General features: G+C 37.2%; 4 protein-coding genes across 4 annotated transcripts; 2 read left to right on the top strand and 2 right to left on the bottom strand.

Moving 5' to 3' along the window:
* The first annotated feature begins 776 nt into the window (after window positions 1–776).
* On the top strand, window positions 777–5247 carry LOC147288063 (zinc metalloproteinase-like protein). The gene is made up of 11 exons (XM_086240120.1): window positions 777–880; window positions 1513–1761; window positions 1980–2189; window positions 2512–2592; window positions 2729–2815; window positions 2941–3036; window positions 3203–3256; window positions 3366–4420; window positions 4573–4621; window positions 4728–4767; window positions 4861–5247. Exons 2-11 carry the CDS (start codon window positions 1519–1521, stop codon window positions 5007–5009), a joined length of 2064 nt encoding a protein of 687 aa, XP_086096246.1. The 5' UTR covers window positions 777–880; window positions 1513–1518; the 3' UTR covers window positions 5010–5247.
* Window positions 5248–5832: 585 nt separating this feature from the next.
* On the bottom strand, window positions 5833–9741 carry IBR5 (indole-3-butyric acid response 5). The gene is made up of 6 exons (XM_086240305.1): window positions 9426–9741; window positions 8941–9226; window positions 8104–8203; window positions 7870–7927; window positions 7518–7624; window positions 5833–6413 (listed from the first exon to the last, which is right to left on the bottom strand). The coding sequence occupies exons 2-6, from the start codon at window positions 9175–9177 to the stop codon at window positions 6097–6099; spliced, it is 819 nt and encodes a 272-aa protein (XP_086096431.1). The 5' UTR covers window positions 9178–9226; window positions 9426–9741; the 3' UTR covers window positions 5833–6096.
* Window positions 9742–11145: 1404 nt separating this feature from the next.
* LOC147288061 (Beta-ketoacyl synthase) lies at window positions 11146–15477 on the top strand. The gene is made up of 14 exons (XM_086241283.1): window positions 11146–11330; window positions 11433–11662; window positions 11793–11900; window positions 12014–12085; window positions 12221–12307; window positions 12672–12823; window positions 13055–13135; window positions 13234–13267; window positions 13382–13448; window positions 13537–13613; window positions 14051–14111; window positions 14246–14328; window positions 14584–14655; window positions 14804–15477. Exons 1-14 carry the CDS (start codon window positions 11231–11233, stop codon window positions 14966–14968), a joined length of 1389 nt encoding a protein of 462 aa, XP_086097409.1. The 5' UTR covers window positions 11146–11230; the 3' UTR covers window positions 14969–15477.
* CPZ (Metallo-hydrolase/oxidoreductase superfamily protein) lies at window positions 15360–18467 on the bottom strand. Its single transcript, XM_086241284.1, has 8 exons — window positions 17976–18467; window positions 17432–17594; window positions 17289–17359; window positions 16769–16864; window positions 16582–16695; window positions 16339–16407; window positions 16124–16198; window positions 15360–15733 (listed from the first exon to the last, which is right to left on the bottom strand). Exons 1-8 carry the CDS (start codon window positions 18351–18353, stop codon window positions 15644–15646), a joined length of 1056 nt encoding a protein of 351 aa, XP_086097410.1. The 5' UTR covers window positions 18354–18467; the 3' UTR covers window positions 15360–15643.
* Between the last annotated feature and the right edge of the window lie 1962 nt (window positions 18468–20429).

Genomic DNA, 20429 nt, shown 5'->3' with positions numbered 1-20429 from the left:
ATCCGATTTTAGTCATATAAATTGGGTATTAATTAGTGTTAAACCTAATCTTTCTCATGGATTAATGTTGGATTATGTTTAACTTTATGAAGCACATTTTATAAGATGTGGCTTTACAAATGATTTACTATTGAAGCTGTAAACCACCACCACATTCAACAAAGTTTAAATTTTCAAATAACAGATAAATAATATATATAAAGCGAATATTTCTTCACATATATAACTCTATTTTATATGTAAAATAACAAACAAATGCAAACAGATTAAGAAATATATTGGTGCAAACTCGTTTTAGAACTTGCAATTAATAACAAATTCAGGAATGAGAATTAAAGTTTCTATTACTGCTTACAAAACTCTCCTACATGTTAGACAATTTATTAGACCCAAAAAACTTAAATGATTAGAGAATTAAACAATAATTTACAAATTATGCCAAATTATGATTTATATCAAGTTAACAACTCTTTGTATTGGTTATGACTTATGAACATGCTGCTAGAAAATGCTGCAAAAAATTAGAAAAAAAAAAAGGAAGCTCTAAATAAATTAATAAAAATCCAAAAAGAAAATCTAGAAAAATCGTTCAGTCAATATGGCTGCATTGCATTTCTGTTCTCCCAAATCTATGGCCGTGCGACAGCGCATACGTAAGTACATAACATAGGGCCAATGACCCACCGCTGTTCATTGTAGCGTGTCTCCCAAATATAACACTAACGTACGCTGACTCTTATCCTACGCTCCCATGCCTATATAAGTAATTGACCGTCCAAATTCTTATACTTTTTGACGCATTAAAAATTTAGCTGATATTAGGACAAAGCAATATTCAGAAATCCGCTTCTCTGAAACACATAGTCCGATCATAATCAGAGTAAGTCATCCAAATTCTGATTCTGCCTTCCCTCAATTGTGGATTAGTCTTTCATAATCTTCTGATCATGGTTTAATTAGTTTTAAAGTTCTTTCTACAATTCAATTTAGTCGTCCATTAACAATTTTCTATGGTTATGGATTATTTTGATTCTTTGGAAACTGTTTTTCATTTCGTTTTTTCTTAGTTTGAGCTGATTTTCATTGAAATTCCAGGTGAATTTATGTGGGTTTTGGTTTTTTCCTTTTTTCTCAGTGGGATAATGGTCGGAACTTATGGGTGCTTTTTATTTCCGTTGAAAGTTGAAAATTTTATCTGGGTTTTCTTTATAATTCAAATTTAATGGTGGAATTGAAGAAATGTTATTGTTCTTCTGGTTATTGGCAAGACTGATACTTTTAACTTCACCGTTCTTCATACTTGAGAAAATTCAAGCGTACACATGAAGAGATAGGTATAGTTGGATCATTATTGCATTTGAGTAAATACAATTTGAAAATTGAAGCATGCATCTTCTATAGGTATTAGGTCATTTTGGTTCCTGGTAGCTCTTCATACATTAGTATTTTCTCAGAAGTTGCAACTTTTCTTTTTGGATAATCAAACAGCTTTTCTCACACTTCGTTTTGCAGGACAACATGCAAGATCCAAAAAGTGTACACAACATTTGGGTCACATGGAGAGGAAAGAAGTTTATTGTGGAGATCAATCAAGGTGCTACTGTCAAGGACCTCGGGAAAGAACTTCAAAAGTTAACTAATGTCAAAGCAGATACAATGAGGCTAATTGTTCCACAGTTTCCCAATAAAAGCTCAAAATTGCTATATCCTTTCTCTGATGAGCATGAGCACTTGAGTTTACAAGAAACTTCCATTGTTGAGGTATCGTATTTAGAATTATTCTGTATTCAGTCCATGCCGTCAAATATATGATTTTACACCTCCCTGAGACAGAAAAAATTGTCCAGATATTTCCATTGCTTATGAAGTTTGGTTATTTTATGAAGAGTGGCTGTTACTTGCTATCGCCATAGATTGAATTTTCAGAACTAAAATTTCAGAGTTCTTGCTTGATAACTGATTGATTTGTTATTTTTTAGGGAAAATCCATCAGAATGATGGGAGCGTTGGAGAATGAGGTTGATGAAGTTCTACAAAATGCAAAGGCAAACCTGAGGATAGCTGGATTTGATGAAGAGGAAAAGAGATTGAGGCAACGAATGTCAGTTAGGCCTCGCACTTCCCTGAAACTTCCACAAGGACCTTATATCTTTTGTGATTTCCGAACACTTCAACTTCCAGGAATTGAGGTGCGTGTTATTTCCTAATTACTAAAATTATATATGAAGAGAAGACATAGGAAGGGACAAATACACTGTTTTATTAAGTTACTCGGTAGTACCAAATCCATTAATGAGTTATGTAGACACAAAGCTTTAGTGCTAGAACTGGACATATTTGTATATTAGCCCTGTGGCATGTACTAATTCAATCTTCTGCTGGATTGGCATCTTTAATTCATGTATTATTCAGATGGTCTTTTAACTCCAGATCACTTAACTAATACTTGTTAGTCTGAAAGTTACAAAACCTAATAATTAGACATAATTCTTGGTTGTTACTTGTCTGCAGTTGAACCCTCCTGCATCAGAGGCATTGAAAATAATGCACATGCTTGCTTCAGATCCTGGAATTGTTGCTGTCATGAACAAGGTATCATTGAATGCATATTCTCACAGTTGTATAAACAGACTATCTAGTATGCTGTTCATGTGCTCTGATAAATTGAATTCCATGGTTATTCTGCTATCACCGCTGATGATTTATCTTTTCATTGTTCTTTTTACAGCATCGTTGGCGTGTGGGAATCATGACTGAGATGGCCCCTGTCGGTTATGTTGGCATAAGTCCCAAATGCATCCTTGGCTTCAACAAGGTAATCACACTCTAAGCAAACAAAAAAAATTATGAAATTATTAGCACTATATTAAAAAATTATGAAATTATCAGCAGTATATTTTCTTACTTTCACTTCTTGTTGACTCTTGTTTACTGTTGCAGAATCATGGAGAGGAGATATCTCTGCGTCTTCGAACTGATGACCTCAAGGGTTTCAGGAAATACGAAAGTATCAAGAAAACTCTTTTGCATGAGCTTGTAAGCTATATATTTATTAAATTTTCAGTGTGTGCATATATTTTGTGTGGGCACATTTGTATTTATATGGGTGCAGAATCATTGTGTGGTTAATGCATGATTGAATGATTACATTATATGGTGATATGATTTTAGGGTCCTTATACTGTTCTTATATTCATTTCAGGCTCACATGGTATACTCTGAACATGATGCGAACTTTTATGCTTTGGATAAACAGGTAAAAATGTAGTGCAAACATGTTTTTCTGTGGGAGTGTGCATGTTAGGTTTCCGTTGTTGTTTTCCACTGCAGTGGCCTTCATTTGATTTAGTATTATTTCTGGGCAGTTGAACCAAGAAGCTGATGCTTTAGATTGGACGAGATCAAGAAGTCACACACTAAGTGGAGTGAGGTATCCAGAGAATTACGAAGAGAACTTCTATGTTGGAGACAATAGTAATTCTTCACAGAAGCTTGGTGGAAATATGTCAGGTCAGCTGGTGAGTGCTCGCACATCTTCAGTGGCTGCTGCTTATCACCGTCAAGCAACTGCTTCTCATGGTAGCATGTCTGAAGTACATGAATCACATCCTGATGATTCTGGGTTCTATATGCATAAAGAAACCAACCATATGGATTTTGTAGGAAAAAAGGACCTAGCAATTGAAAGTTTATACAAAGTTCAGAGCAAACCAGATCTGGAGCCTTATCCCAATGATCATTCTGGCAATCAAAACAAGTTTGAGTCCAGTCCTGATGATTCTCAGGGCACTCATGAGTCTTACTCAGAATCTACGGGAAGCAGGGCCATATTTGGACAAGAGTTCAGTGCGTCTGAGATGTCTCAACCTGTGCCTCATTTGATAAGTTACAGGAAGTTGACAGCGACGGAGTCTAGTGAAGAACCTGATCCTGATGATCTGGAAGCTTCTTTGAAGCATGATGTTGTAGTTGAACCTGAAAATTTACACTCTCAGGAGATGGAGATTTGGGAAAGCAGGATTCAACAAAGGCATAATGTGGATGAACCTGATCCCGATGACTTGGGATATTGTTCATATGGAAATATCATAAGACCAAATCAGGCTGATTCGTTAGTTACTGAAACTATCAAACATGAAGCCCATGTGGGGAACACTTATAACGAACCTGATCCTGATGAATATCAATCAGATGGAGTCATTCAGGCAGAACCTGATCCTGATGATAATCTGGTGCATCCACAGGACATATCCAGAATGCAGATTGATGAACCAGATCCGGATGATCAAGAAGTTCAAAGAATTCAAGATCCTGTTACAGTTGCTTGTAAACGTTTGCAGAAGAACATTGAGATGCTTCAAGCTGAGGTTAATCCCACACAGGCTACCACAGTTCTTCAAACTCTCTTTAAGATAATAAGGTACACTAATCTAATTTAACTTTAAACTTGTACCTTTCTCCATCCTCTGAGACAACTTAGAATTCAAGAATCCCCCGAAATACATAGAAACACATTGTTAGGTTATCTGTGCATTGAGTTGTTGATCAAGGCTTATTAATATCTTTTGGCAGGAATGTGCTTGAACACCCAGGTGAGATGAAATACAGAAGACTGCGCAAGGTACAAACATTGTTACCCTGAAATATCTTTCATTAAATTTAGCTTTTAATATTGGAGTCTCCTCATTAAATCTTTCCGCTAATAGCTGATGAATGATACATTGCAGGCTAATCCCTTAATCCAAAGGAATGTAGCAAACTACAAAGGTCTGCTGCTTCTCTTACATTGGGATGTAATGTTTAATAGGAATGTTTATCACTTAAGTAATGAGTTTTTAATTTTATTTTTGGTCATTACAGCTGCCATGGAATTTCTGTTTCTGATTGGCTTCAACGAAAATGTCGTGGATGAAATCGGAAAACCAGAAACTTATCTAGTGTTGAAGCGGGATGATCCAGGCTTATTATGGCTTGCCAAGTCCTCCCTTGAGACATGTATTACTTTCTAGTCCTGGAGTATCTATTCAATTCCCAGACTATAAGATTTGTAACAAGAAAAGAATAGAAAGTCTGCTATAAATAATCTCCATTGTATTGTGCTGCATGTTTAGTTGTACATTTCCCGTTGTAATATGTTTGATTAGAACATTGTGGTGTTAATACTTCATAAAACGTATCCATGATTGTACACCTGACATGGAAACATATCAAGTAAAACATTGTAAATAAAATTGGCTGTTTTAAATTCAGACTCTGCTCACTGCATCAGAACGCTCTCATTTCTCTCATATGGCTCGACTATTGGATCTCTTGGCATTGGACAAGGAGGTGGCTGATTCCAATGAAGAATCGGATTGTAAATTTCAATGTTTAACAATTCACTCAAGCAATGCCATGGCTTTTGTTGCAACAAGAATTTTTAAAGCCCTAGAGACAGTGGAATCTCTAAGAAGAAAGGTTAAACATTTGACAAAAAATATGGGGAAATCGATCACTCCAAACCCAATGTCCCTTACTAAGAATGGTAGATCATCTATCCTCAATGAGCAATTAAAAAACAAAACACAAATGAGGTTTTGGCGTATGCTTGTCCTCTTTAACGCCAAAGGCATATGAAAAGTAAGTCTTGTTAAGTTCACTGTTCGCCAATCATGACTTAGCGATGCCTTTCTTTTTCATCACATGCTTTTACCAAAGATAGAGGAAGGATTGGAACCGTTGCAAAAGTGCAACCAGAATTAAATTTTTGGAAAAAGCAGAATATTTTGGCCAGAGTTGCTTGTGCGTTGGCAAAAACACCAAAGTTAAGCGGATAAAATTTATAAGAGTATATACTGAAGATAACTTTGTATTAGGCCATGCGTGAATAAAAAAATTGATCCACTTACAGAACTGAAACTCTAAGGAAAAAAAAAGGCTTCCATACTTTAGCACCTTGACAAATCTTGTAAACTAAAAAGTTTGAGCAGCCACTCCCACTTTACGTCCAGATAGAAATAAAACTCATCACGTCCAGATAGAAATAAAACTCATCGGAGTCAAGACTTCCCTCCAACAGCTGATCCGCAAAAGGGGTTTAGTTTAAAAACTGGAAATTCAAGAACTATCCATTGGAATATCACTAGCATTTGAAGTTTGTGGATTGGCATTGAAAGGGCTTCCTGATATATTATTTTGAGTCTGGCCAGCTCCAAATGTAAACTCCTGTGGAGGAATATCTAAGGTAGGCCGGGCAAAAATGGAGATAGCTCCGACATTGTTGAATGCAGGGATAGGAACTGGATCATTAGCTCTTGGGAAGCCAAAGCTAAACGAAGGTGCAGCTACTGGTGGGAAGGCCAGCAGGGTTGGGTTGTTATTATCAACTGATCCAAATATCTTCTCCTCATACTCCTGCAATTGCCGGTAATAAGCTACATCCATAAACACAAATGGAAGTCAGAGATCTATAATTGTTTGAAACAAGTGGACAATACCCTCATGCACGACACAGAAACAATGTATAAAGACCGGAACAACAACTGGATCCTACCCTGAGATTAAGGCTTTCAGCTTCTTTAAGCATGGATATGTCTTTGTTTCTTGTGAGGGGGTGGGAACAAACATAAGGAGAGAAGGAGGAACCTTTTTTCCTTTAATAAAAAAGTGCAAGGCAAAAAAATCTTGAAGTCCTAGATTCAACCTTAATGAAAATTTGACTACATAACGTGAAAATGGTCAATGTTTTCTATTTAAATTAGACTCGGGTGTCTTCATCCCATAATACAGAGATTTAATCTTCAGATCTCTGTAGTTTTCTAACAATTATAATTTGATGCACTTGTCATTCCAAAGTTTAAACAATTCATGGCTCAAACTTATTTTCAATTGTCCACATTAGGCAAAACAGGAGCAGAAGAATGAAATAACTGTTGTTTATTTAGGATGGCAAGAAGATTTTAACTCCTAACATTTGGAAAAAGAGAGTGAAAGTAAAAGGGAAGATATCCAACCCCAAAAAGGACAGCAAGTTTTCCAGAGTACTTCACGGTGACATAAAAATAAAAAAAGACATACTGGAAAGTTTTTCTTATATAATGAAAAACCTAGAAAAGTTCAAGTGCTGAACATGCAGAAGTCCCATCTAGATGGAATGTGGAAAAACAGGGTGCAAAAAGTATCTACTCATCACAATCACCCCATCCGACCAAATCAAACAATTGCATCCCACTACAGTCCACTATATCAGCATTTATCTTTCTCTATACAATCACACCAGTTTCTAAAATCAATTGGCTTGAAACATGACATTCATTACTCCAATTCCATTTATGTTCCAATATCTAAACTTATTATTCAATTGCACGCTCCTTTTAAGATAGCTGAAACAGATTCATCAAAAATGTTTCTAAAATCAATTGGCTTGAAACATGACATTCATTACTCCAATTCCATTTATGTTCCAATATCTAAACTTATTATTCAATTGCACGCTCCTTTTAAGATAGCTGAAACAGATTCATCAAAAATGTGCATACCTTCAGTTAATTCAACAGCTGGTCTTCGTTCTTTTACCCACTGGAAACTCGGTGCAAGTCTCCATCCTCTGGATTTCATCAAATAAGCTATTACAATAGCCGGCGACCTGTCAGAAAGATCATAAATATAAATCTCATAAAATAAACAAGAAAAATCATCTCCTACAATTAAACTATAGTAGAACCAAAAGGCTGGTGGCCAAGCGATATATTAATTGCATTTTGGCGATGTGATGCGCTCTTTATAAGGGACTCTAGAGTTGACGTGTGTGTAAGCCAGTACAAGCTTATGGTTATACCCAGAAAATGATAGAAATATAAAAAAAGAAAAACATGATTTTCTGTAGTTCACCTATTTTTTCCTGACATGCAGTGCACTAAAACACGAGCTTTGTCCCTTTCACATTGCTCTGCAAGATCAAGCACGGTTAATCAACACTGACATTAAATTAAGAAATCAATATTATTGAAATATCCTTATGCCAAATATTACTAAAACCATTCCCAGAATCAAAACCATATAAAGAACTGGAACACTTTAATCAACATATATGACTTCATTATGCACAAAAAAGGAAGTACACACCTAAAAATTGATTTGCATCCTCAAATGACAAAGTTTTGTCATCTTGGAGGTAGTGGTAGGTGAAGGAGTTCTTGTAGAGATTTTGACAAGAAGGTACCGTCTGCATATTCGGGGAAACAAAGATTACTTAAGAATGGGAAACCTCAACTAGTTGAAGACTGACTAATTCACTATTCCAAACAAACCAATAAAAATATATAAAGATAGTTTCCACACACATCGCATGTTAATTCTTAAAATACGAATCATAAAAAACAACGTGAGGACCGCGTTACGATTAGTTCAGGTAAAGTAGTAAATCATTAATTCATTATCCAGGTCCATATCTATTCATAACCCTAAACACAGCCATCATCTACCTTTCTTAGTGAAATCACAAATCTTCCACTGCAGATGACTTTTACCCATCTTGTCCTTGATTGATGCTGCTATTTACTTCTCCATGTTCCACTCAACTATCTCAAAATCAACTCAACTACTTTAACCTAATAGACATGCTAACTTTAATCACAAGCATTCGATTTAAGAAAGTATGGATGACTCATGAAGCTCTGTTATTGAACTCCCTATTATTTTCATAAACCATGCAACAAAATCCCTTCCTCATTCCCCATGTCACGCTGCAGTTATGATAGTCTCTCTTATCCATCATATTGTAGGCAACCTCTAATGCACGTCCAATTAGCACAATCAACATATAGAAACGAATTCCAATTCGAAAGTCGAAAACTTTATTGAACTGATTTATTTCAAACAGAAAAGCAAAACCCGAAAACGCATTCTTGCATTTACAATTTCAAAACTAAGCACAAGAAAATCAAGGTAGAAAACTCTTACGTTGAGAACGCGAGAGATTCCCTGGGTCTTGAGAAGCTCAGAGCGTGATGCGTTATCGTAGCTACCCAAATAGAGAAACTCCGGCAAGATCTCAGAAGGAAAAGCGCTAATATGGATCGCTGTTTTCTCAGATGACGCTGGAATTCGATGGCCACATATCCCACAGACCTCTCCTTCTTCGTATTTGTGATAGTGGCCGCAAACCCCACATGGATTCTCTCTCTCCCTCTTCCTCATAGCCTAAGACGACGGCGATTAGGCACCGACCCAGATGAGAAAAGGGCTTCTAAATCACAAAACAACCAAGACCCAGATCAATAAACAGATAAATCGATGCGGATTGGGACAGAGTGCGAAAAATCGAAGTGGGGGTCTTAAAGATTGTGTCTAGCTAAAGCCTAACGTGGAAAAAGAAAAGAAAAGAAGAGAAAAAAACAAGAGACAGGGAGAGACAGAGATAGATGAGAGTGAAGTAGAGGGCGTACGAGGAAGCTTCTTCTTCTTTTATCAGATTGATGATGAGTTTGAGACCTTTGAGTTCTCTCGGATTGGCGTTTTAGCTTTGCTTTGGCTTTGGGGTGTCTCACTGACAAAGCTGTCTATTAACGGTGGGAGACTAAGAAAGCAAGAAAGAAAGCCAAAGCCATGAGATCAACGCAGCGCGTTGTTTATTTATATATTGATTACTTTGGAACACGACGTGGATGGATAGAAAGAGATTGAGGTTTTGCCACTGGTTTTTTTTTTTTTTTTTTTTCTTGGGAAATAATTTTGCTGCTGCTGCTGGTGTTGCTGTTGTTGTGTACAGAACACAAAAGCCCAGAATTCTTTTTTCTTGATCATCATCCAGAAGGCTTCCCCAAGCCCCACCCATTAGTACCCAATCATGTTGTTCCTCTGGACCACCAATTGTTTTGGGGCCCATTTACACCTTATCCAGTTACATAATGCCACCTGGATTGTACTGCTCATGACCACTTCCAAATCTTTTGGTTTTTCTTTGTTTGGATATGAACTCACAAGGACAATGGCATGGTCAATTAGTACTAGTCAAGATAGTTGTTGTTCAAGGTTGACATAGGGCATTGAGCTTTCTCTCTCTATATATATATCAAATTTGTATTGTTACTTGTGTATCTTATCAAATTTGTATTGTTACTTGTGTATCTTCTAAATGTAATTAAGCATGGTTTAGTTTTTTTTGTCAATAAAGTTAAAGCCTTCTCGATAGTGTGATAGAGAATAAATACAAGAAAGTGACTTTTATTGAGTCTCTGAATCAACTAATTTCTCCCTTCTTTATTGATTTGGGGGAAAAGAAACCAAACCATCTACCAATTGAGAAACTAGACATCAAGTGAGTGGCTTAACGAGGATAACTAAATTAACACGCTGGAGTTGACTACCGACAGAATTCGAACCCATGATACATTCTTCTTGTACATCGATTTAGTAAACCAATGCCGTAAATCAATGCCTTAAGCCACTCAGCCATACCTCCAAGTTGTTGATCGGAATTTGATGTGCCAGGTTGGTTTCCCAAAGTCATATGATCCGATCAATTGCATAAGGCATAGCGCGCTAGTGTGCGTACTGTTCCTCTATCTATTAAGTCCTATACTTTTATCCCCCGTTTTCTTTAAATTTTCTTCATAGAACTAAACTTTGTAATGTTCCATCTCTGACGGTTGTTAATGAGTCACTTTTTGTTAGTAGTAAGTTAATGAATCACTTTCACTACATCATATTTCAATGTGTTTTATTGTATTGCACTTTACCATCTTAGTTCAATTTTTCTTTTTCAAATTCAAGGGATTAAAAAAAGGAAGAGGAGAAGGAAAGCTGAACTCTAATGCGAATCTATACTATCAATAAATGCTTTATTAACAAAGTTATATGTCCCAATTTTTATTTTTTATTTTTTGAGAAAGAAAATCAATTCATTAACTTCAAATTATAGTCTTTGTCTGACAGGAAAAGAAAATATAAATATATATAATGGGCTGTTATGTATAATGGGAGGGCCCAAGTAAGTCCACTGTCCCATAGGCCTAAAGTAAACGGACGACTTGGGCCAACCAATTAACCAGGCCCAATAAGATTTCTCAACAAAACAAACGCACAAAAGAGAGAGCTTTTTTTCCGAGTAATTTTCATCTCAAAGACTAAAACACACGAGCTCTACTTTGTTATACACTTATACTATTACCTTCTCAGCTTGGTAGCGTCTTCGTCAGCTTCTTCTTGAGAGTTGAGTCCCAGAGTAGCCATTGTTGGGGCTTTAAAAGCTATGGCTACTCCTGCTTGGCGTAAACTCTTCACTCGTCGCATTTCCTCTTCTTTCTTTGACCCCCCTCCTTCTGTTCATTCTCGCAGAGTCGTCGTCACTGGTACTCTCTCTCTCTCTCTCTCTCTCTCTCTCTCTCTCTCTTTCACTGTGTGTATAAATATCTCACTGTGTGTGTTGGTTATTGGTGAACATGGGTTTGCAGGTTTGGGCATGGTGACTCCATTGGGGTGTGGGGTGGAGACTACGTGGAGGAGGCTCATACAAGGCGATTGTGGCATAAGGGCATTGACCCTTCAAGACCTCAAAATGAATAGCTTCGATACGGAGACCCAACTCCACACTTTCGACCAGCTCACGTCTAAAGTCGCTGCAATTGTGCCCTGTGGAACCAACCCAGGTGAATTCAACGAGGACTTGTGGCTCAATTCTAAGGTATTATTCAGTTTGGACCGTTCTGATGCTTGACCATGCTATTTTTCAGTATCTATAATGCAATGTTGTTACTACAATGTGTGTGTGTGTGTGTGTGTGTGTGTGTGTGTGTGTGTGTATGTTCTTTCAGGAGCATCGTTCAATGGCGAGGTTTATAGGGTATGCGCTATGTGCTGCAGATGAAGCACTTAAAGATGCTAATTGGATGCCCACCGAGCCCGAACACAAGGAAAGAACGGTAATTTTAATATGAAATAATACTGAATTTTTAGTATTTTGAAGTGGGTAATTGATGAAATTGATTCTTTTTTCATGTTTGGTGATGTATATTTTTAACTTTAAGAATGACAGGGTGTATCAATTGGTGGGGGAATTGGAAGCATCAGTGACATATTGGATGCTGCACAAATGATTTGTGAGAAGGTTGGTTTTTTACTACCCTGTAATGGAATGAAACAGTTTTTTCTTTTTTCCAACTTCACATAATATCTATGTTATGGCCTGGGAAATGGCAGAAACAATTAACTTGATATGTGCTATTTCTGTTTATATAACCAGCGTCTTCGTCGGCTTAGTCCATTTTTCATCCCACGGATATTAATCAACATGGCTGCTGGTCATGTCAGCATGAAATATGGATTCCAGGTGCGTAAACAACTTGCAAACTGAAATACATTTTATTCTTTGTGATATGGGTTTTATCTGGACAAAGGGCTAGCATGTAACTCCATCTCCATCATCATATGGACAACCCATGCACCAATCAGGTATTTGGATGGTGCCTTGTATTCTTGATGCTTCTGATTTCATAGGCCAAGTGATTTGGAAAAATCTGCATCTTGAGTTTGGTTGCAAGAACACTTAAATTCTGATGTATGTTTTCAAAAATAAAAAATAAAAAACACCCACGTAGACTGAGATGTAGATCATTTGTTGTCACGCTGGTCTTGTTTTAAGTTTGAAGTTGGCACCTAACCATTGAACCATTTGGTGTTGTTTTTTAACATAGGGACCAAACCATGCTGCAGTAACAGCTTGTGCTACTGGTGCACATTCTCTGGGTGACGCAACAAGGATGATTCAATTTGGAGATGCTGATGTTATGGTGGCTGGAGGCACAGAGTCTAGCATTGATGCTTTATCAATAGCAGGATTTTGCAGGTGTATTGTGACATATAACATTACAGGCATTTTTTTTCTTCTTTCTTTCTTTTCATTTCTTTAGGTAGTAGTTGCACAGTTTCTTTCATGGGCAAGTATAACCCATTAACCCTACTTGATGCATCTTTCAATATCTTCTCCTAACTCTTCGTCTAAAACAATTGTACCCAGACTTTTCCCTGTTAATGTTATTGTTATCTTGTCTAAAAGATTTTTCTTCTCAATTTCCAGGTCAAGGGCTTTGACTACAAAGTACAATTCTTCCCCACATGAAGCCTCACGGCCTTTTGACTGTGGTCGAGATGGGTTTGTGTAAGTAAATGTTCTTAGAAAGGTTTGTTTCCATAATTTGCCTGTTGCTGTTATGTTTCTTGATGCTTCCTGTTATCTAACCTTTACTTTGAAACCAGGATAGGTGAAGGTGCTGGCATCTTGGTGCTGGAGGTAGTTGAGACATGTATTTCCTGAATATTTTGTTTCTCTCTAAATTCTTTTCTTCTTGTTTCTTCATGTTCTTAATTGGTGTATTTGCTGCTGGGTTAATATTTTGTGATGAAGGAGCTTGAGCATGCAAAAAGTCGAGGAGCAAAAATTTATGCAGAAGTTCGTGGTTATGGGATGTCAGGTGTTTATCATAAGCACAATAAATTTTAAGTATCTTTTCAGTAATTTTCTGGTAATTTATGAGTTCTGAAGATAGCAACTCTGTACAGGTGATGCATATCACATTACTCAACCACATACTGATGGAAGAGGCGCCATTCTGGCCATGACACGTGCCTTTAGACAGGTAAAAACTTGATGGGCATGTATGCACATTCTTAAAATCATTTTTCCCATCTGAGTGGTACAAGTTATATATCCAAGGATGATAATTAAATTTACATGGCTATCGAACTTTGAAATCAAATTTGGTACTTGTCTGCAGTGGCAGCAGCACATATCTAGGGCAGTTTAGACAACCATTTATGGAAGGATGGATGAAGTATCATGGTGCATCTACTGTTGGCTTGCATAATAATTTTGACATGCATAAAAAGACTAAGTTGGTAGATATAAGCTTCATAATGATTGCACTAAACTGTTCCTAATTTGACACCCAAAGATAGTTCGTTGTTTGTGGTGTGATCTAATAGGTGTCCTGAACAAATACTTTAATTTTCTGTGGTCAGTATGCGTGTGGAGATAATTGGGGTTTGTAGTAATGCACTTGTTTTTGACTTGCAGGCAGGTCTTCATCCTAAACAAATGGATTATGTAAATGCCCATGCTACATCAACACCTTTGGGTAAATCATTTGGACTTTTATAAATTGCTACACTTTAGTGTTTTCAGCTGGTACTTCAGTTTGTCGTGAAACTAGTATAGATGTGGTTCATATTGTTTTTTATTTTATTATCTATATTTTTATGTATTATTCAGGTGACATGGTAGAAGCCAATGCTATCAAAAACTTTTTCTTTGACCATGCAACCTCAGGTGCTTTAGCGTTGTCCTCCACAAAGGTAAACATTTAGGTTAAGTGTTTGCAACTTTTTAAGTACTTAAAAATGGCTTAGCTTATAGAACATTTAACTTGTGCAGTTGAACATTATGGCTAGTTACCCTTCATATTGTAGCATGATATCAGCTTGAAAGTTTGCTTTGTTTGTGCAAAAGATAGTTACTGCTCCAGGTCTAAAATTGGCAGCATCAGAACTCCCACATAAAGTTCTTTTATATAAACCTGGAACAGGTATTCATTTATAATTAAATTTCAGGGAGCTATTGGTCATCTCCTTGGTGCAGCTGGAGCTGTTGAAGCAATATTTTCTATTTTGGCCATACACCACGTAAGTTGCTGCTGCTTTGATGACTGAGATTGAATCAAACATCCACTGAAAACATAACTGACTGATATTATATAGCTTCTTTTGCAAACATAACTGACTGCTATGTTGGCCTTTCTTTTTGATTTGTTGCTTTCCTGTTTTATTGCAGGGCATTGCACCACTAACGCTTAATCTCGCAAAACCAGATCCACTATTTAAGGATGCTTTCATGCCTCTGACAGCTTCAAAGGACATGCCAATAAGAGCTGCTTTGTCAAACTCTTTCGGCTTTGGAGGAACAAATGCATCCCTGCTGTTTACATCTGCTCCTTGACAAATTGGTTGGTTATATCTTCTTGCCCAGAATGTGTACCATGGACATCATTCTCCAAATGCAAACATATCTTGCAATGCTCAAAATCACATCGTCTAGAAATGGAGCCGACGGAACACCAAGCGGCAGTTGTATTTTATGCTATATTGTTTTTCCTTAATTTTGAATTTTGGATTGGATGAGCTTGGCAGTAGGAGCTGAAAGTTTGGGCTGCATGGGTAATTGTAAACGTGGTTTATTGGTTGGACATTAGGTAGGGTTTCTTGACAAACTTATCCTCACTAACAGAACTAATTCACAGGCATATGACTTGGGTTTAAGGGGAACGGACCCAATTAACCTCTGTTGGACCAAAAAGTAATAAATCGAAAGAAATATTGGTGCTGATAAATGTAATTTTGTCCATTTTCTATAGGTAGACATGCTTGTTTGCCAAACACTGGAAATCTTCTGACTTCCGTTTACATTTTTATGTTAGCACTCATGAATGGTTCTACATCTTGGGCCAATCCATGTTGTATTGATAAAGATACTTTTAGCTAATTCAAACACGACCTAGTACTGATCCACTGTCGATTGATTACATCTCTCTGTCTCTATCTCTATCTCTATCTCTATCTCTATACATATTGCATATGCTAATAGAGGACAAAATGAGCCCAAAAATCCGAGAATCTAGGAGTGCATAGACTTGAAACCTTCTGTAAGAGGGACCACTTTAGCCGACACCTTTGACTGCAACTTTGACATGGCTTGACGAATGTCCTACAATTGAGGGAGAAAGAATCAATCATTCAGTAGTTTCTGAAAAGAAGGAACTATGATCATCCAACATACGATGGTTCTCTAAAATTGAAGCTTAGTAGTGCCCAGCAATTGAGTTTTTAAATATTAGATACACCGTGTCAAGAGTTGCTCGCATAGGATACAAAATTAGTTAGTTTTTAATCAACTTCTTAAACTGATTTTACACAATATTATTCTTTGGGTTGATCATACTCTCAATCTAGACCTCACATTCAAATTGTTCGTATGATAATAAAACATGTTTAACAAGATAATATTTTCCATTTATTCTTAAGCATCCTCTTAGGTTCATTCGATGATAACCATCACAAACAAAAACAACAAGACTTAGTTGAGATAAGTAATTACCTCTAAATGATAGCGGGAGGAGAAATGAGTCAACAGAACTGCCTTATTTCTTATCCATTGGGCATTTTCAATGATCTGCATTTGTAACAGACTAAAGTTATAATTATAATTAACATGATAAAAGATGCAGTAATTAGTCAAACATATGACAAACATGCAGTCTATTTATTAGTCTCAAAAGTCCGAAAGAATATAAAAACCAATTGTTCACATGCCTCGTGTAAATGAGTATGGCCATGTTGTCGTGCATGCTCAATGCTGTACCCTTCATCCAGAAAAGTTGCCTGCCAAAGATCTTCACCCATCAAAACTGATTTTCACCAAATTATGAAACATTGTGTGTGTTTGTGTGTATTCATGTTAATGAAGAACATTAAAATATCATATGTTAATATAAATCACTGCATTTCAATGTCAAGAATTTCCCTTTTCAAAGGTTCATATATCCTTCTTCACACCTCAGTTATAAGAATCTTTGCTCTCAAGGCATCAGCATTGCGTGGATCCAGCATGTAATCTGACGTTGTATCCCCTGTGAAGGCCACCTCTGGTGACAATACAGTGTCTGTAATCTAAAAAGGAAAGTTCAAAATCAATATCAGTTTGTTGAAGATGAAAACAAAACTATCTGCAGCCATTACAAACCTCGACACCAGACTTCTTCAATTTCTCAATCTGTTTCCCTTTTAGATGAAAATACTGCTTCTTCAGCTTTTTTCTAACCGAGTAAATAACATAACCCTGAAATAAAAACAATGAATAAATAGAGTAATGGCATGTTCCAGACTCTGAGCTTTTCTAGGTTACAAAACACTTACTATACTAGCCCATCATATATTAGCAAGCCACAACATAAATAAGGAACAGGCCTCACTAGTAAACAAATTATAATCCTAAGTCATATGTGTCTGGGACACTGCGGATATGATCCCAAGACCTTCTGCATGAATGCAATGCTACTCAGCTAAGGGGACCAATGGCTGTCCACAAAATAATCTTCACCATGTAGTCAGAAGCCATAACCCATTAAATTTTTAATGGAGTACTTGTGCAGAAGATGTGTCACTGAAAATAAGCTACTCCTAGCACTCTGAGTATTTGCATCTGTATTATTGGAAATATTTCAGCAAATTGGGCAGATGAATAATAATTTGGTGAAACATACCTGGCTGGGTATAACATGTTGAGTCCTAAATGGCCGGACAACAAGGTTATTCCGCATTTCATAAGTTTCACCTGAATTCAAAATTTTAATATCATTCCTGGCATGAAGAGATATAATAAGCCCAAAAAACCAGTGCTACATACCCACATCCAATGCAACCAAATCGAGGTTCAATTCCACGTGCCCCATGGTCCTATGAATGTCAAATAGCTTCTCCACATCCTCTTTAATACAAGGAGGCACAAATATTGTTGGAGGTTTTAAGCTGTACAAACCACGGCTGGCTACATACATTGGAAGCCCACCCTGAAACGATAAACACAGTTTAAGCACATACTAGCGTTTTTCCAATTGAAGTAAATGGCTCACGGTGTGAGAAAGCTAAAATCAATCAGTGGATACAGCTAGTCATCAGAACACGGATAGATGATTGACTTGAAAGACACCAAAATTTCTTTTACACCAACCTAAACTATAACTTAAACAACACGAATAACAAAGTCACAATAACCATGTTCAAGAATATAGTATTAGAGGACACCCATGTTCAAAAATATAGTATTGTCACAATTACTAACTGAAAAACTTGAACCAAGCTAAAGCTATTAACACTGGCAACGCCAAATGTGGACATAATGAAGCAAACTAAAAATGGGTGCCCAAAAGAGCAGAGCAGGAGAAGCTCACAATGTGATCAAGATGAGCATGAGTGATGAAAACAAAGTTCTGATGAATGGCTCTGGCGGGACACCTGCCGATATCGAAAGCGCACTTAAACTCTGGAATGATAATGCAAGTCTCTTGGCCACCAATTGAAATGCCCTCAATAGAATAGCCTTCCAAGTCCACACCTTTCCGGAGAACCTGGTTTCGGGCTATCCGGTACTCGTCATCCTCGATAACTCGGCCGATTCCCGGTAAAAATGGCGACCCTTTAAGGGAATTTACAGGATTTATATGGGTTTTCAGCGAAGCTCTCTGGGTTTTTGGTGGATGTGAAATGGGTTGGTGGAATGGGAAAATTAGAGGGGCTTTGGAGGGTGTAATGGTTAGAGAGATTTGCATTTTTGTGTGGGTTTGAGAGAGTAGTAGCTCATAAGATAGCGAACCAAAGACAGAAGAGAAGCCAAGAGAGAGGGGTTTAGAGAGGTTTTTCACGGTGTAGATTTTGTTGGTCTGAGTACAACTATAAACTGCAGAGATATTTCGAGGGAACTTATCTAATTTAGGAGGGAGAAGAGGTTAAACGGTGCGTTTCAGCTGTTCTGTAGCGGGCCTACAAAGCGTTTCAGAGAGGGTAAGACGCTGCGTTTTGACAGCACAAGGTCAAAGAAAAACATGGAATCATGGATTTTAATTTTTAACTATTTGTATCACATTTTTGTACCATATTGATATTACATTTTCAAAATCATTTTTGTACCATATTGATGTCACATTTTTATTTTGAAAACGTAATATCGATATGGCATAAAACATGTGTTACATGTAGCATTACTCTTTCAAATAATGAGTGAATGATTTTTCTCCAAAAAAAGAAAAAAAAGAAAGAGTGAATGGATAGTCTAAATTAGGGATGGGTTCAGTACGGTTACCGAATTGAGAACCTCAAACCGGTGTACCAACCGGACCCCCTCGGTTGGCCATTTTGGATATCAAGTCTGATATCGGCATGTCGGTAAACCGGCACTCGGTTGACCGGCTTTTTCGGCTGGCTCGGCTCGGAATGGACCTTGACCGGTGGGTTGAGCAGTGGTCTGAGATGAGAGGAAGAAAACACCAAACACCAAAATTCCAACTTCCAAATTACTTAACTAAAACATGTAAAATAATAAGGGGATTGAAGCTTGAGATGAGAGGAAGAAAACCCACTAAGAAATTTGATGATCGGTGGTCGAAATTTGAAGAAATTCGGTGAGAGGGGCGCAGCTTGAAGTTTCAATTTCGCTGCGTGGGGTGGTTGGCCGGGATGGGTGGCGACTGGGTTGTGTTGGCGCCGGCTTGGGGAGTCGACCGGTGGCCTTGGATTGTCCAGAGGTGGCCGGCGACGGTGAATCTTGGCAGGGCAGGGTTGCTCGCAAGGAGAGAGTGAGAGAGGAAAGTGGTTTCAGAGAAAAGGGGGCAGTGCGCACACACAAAGAATGTTAACATGGTTAAAAATAAATAAATACCTTTTTCTTTTATTGTCTAGTTATAGTGTTATACAGGTGTCATGTCAGCTTAGTGAGTTGTATGTATACTTGTATATTTCTGTTAATACAGCTATTAAGCTGTTAGATTAGTTAGCTACATGAGTTTTGCTTAGAAAGGCTATATAAGCTTTAGTCCTTGTAATTGTTGTGTTGTTCTAAGAATAACATAATCAAGAATTTTCTTCTTCTTCTCTCTCTCTCTCTCTTACTTTCTTTCAGATTTTCTTGATATTCAAACTGAGAAAAGGGAGGAGACAAACCTTTTTGGTTTTAGAGAAAAGAATAAAAAAAAAAAGGGAGGGGAAAGAAAGAGAAAAAAAATAGTATTTTAGTAATTTAGACATTAGGGTATTTTGGGGGTTGGGGTTTAGGGTATTTTGGTGTTTTAAAATACCTTTCTATATAATTTGGATAATACATTTCTATACATATCTATAATTTATATAAAACATTTCTGTATACTATAGTTATTAGTTATATACCAACTATGAATTATTGAAGGGCAAATTACACGTAAGTACCTCAACTAACCACTCATTTTCACTTGAGTACCCCAATAAAAAAAAGTTACTCAGAGGTACCTCAATTATTGATTTTGCACATACAGGTACCTAACTTTTCCGTCTGAAGACCGTTAACTGCCTACGTGGCACGCTGACATGGTTTTAAAAAAATGTCACGTGGATAAAAAAAAAATTAAATAAACTTCAAAAAACTGAAATAATGATTAAGAAAACTAAAAAAAATAAAAATAAAAACCCAATAATTAAATTAATAAAAAAAAAGAGCTAAGAAGAACCCAGCAACCTCGCATCCCCGATCCTTCCTCCCTCCGCCTCCCCCTGTCGGCCACCAGCTCCACCCTTCCCTACCACTTTCACTGTAGATCGCGTCGGCCACCCAACCAGCATCGAGCCCTCCACCCTCTTCTTCTTCTTATTCTGCAAAC

Source organism: Dryas octopetala, chromosome 4, assembly GCF_963921425.1.
Source record: "Dryas octopetala chromosome 4, drDryOcto1.1, whole genome shotgun sequence".
Lineage (NCBI taxonomy): Eukaryota > Viridiplantae > Streptophyta > Magnoliopsida > Rosales > Rosaceae > Dryas > Dryas octopetala.
This window is presented reverse-complemented; position numbering and strand designations above follow the sequence as displayed.

Coding starts and splice junctions, on each gene's coding strand:
- LOC147288063 (XM_086240120.1), top strand. CDS start 1,519: ATGCAAGATCCAAAAAGTGTACACAACATTTGGGTCACATGGAGAGGA. Junction 2,190..2,511: donor TTCAACTTCCAGGAATTGAG/GTGCGTGTTATT, acceptor ACTTGTCTGCAG/TTGAACCCTCCTGCATCAGA. Junction 3,257..3,365: donor TTTATGCTTTGGATAAACAG/GTAAAAATGTAG, acceptor ATTTCTGGGCAG/TTGAACCAAGAAGCTGATGC.
- IBR5 (XM_086240305.1), bottom strand. CDS start 9,177: ATGAGGAAGAGGGAGAGAGAGAATCCATGTGGGGTTTGCGGCCACTAT. Junction 8,204..8,940: donor GAATCTCTCGCGTTCTCAAC/GTAAGAGTTTTC, acceptor CCGAATATGCAG/ACGGTACCTTCTTGTCAAAA. Junction 7,928..8,103: donor GGATGCAAATCAATTTTTAG/GTGTGTACTTCC, acceptor TTGATCTTGCAG/AGCAATGTGAAAGGGACAAA.
- LOC147288061 (XM_086241283.1), top strand. CDS start 11,231: ATGGCTACTCCTGCTTGGCGTAAACTCTTCACTCGTCGCATTTCCTCT. Junction 11,331..11,432: donor TCGCAGAGTCGTCGTCACTG/GTACTCTCTCTC, acceptor ATGGGTTTGCAG/GTTTGGGCATGGTGACTCCA. Junction 14,329..14,583: donor TAGCGTTGTCCTCCACAAAG/GTAAACATTTAG, acceptor ATTAAATTTCAG/GGAGCTATTGGTCATCTCCT.
- CPZ (XM_086241284.1), bottom strand. CDS start 18,353: ATGCAAATCTCTCTAACCATTACACCCTCCAAAGCCCCTCTAATTTTC. Junction 17,595..17,975: donor ATGCTCATCTTGATCACATT/GTGAGCTTCTCC, acceptor TTATCGTTTCAG/GGTGGGCTTCCAATGTATGT. Junction 16,408..16,581: donor CAAAGATTCTTATAACTGAG/GTGTGAAGAAGG, acceptor GATCTTTGGCAG/GCAACTTTTCTGGATGAAGG.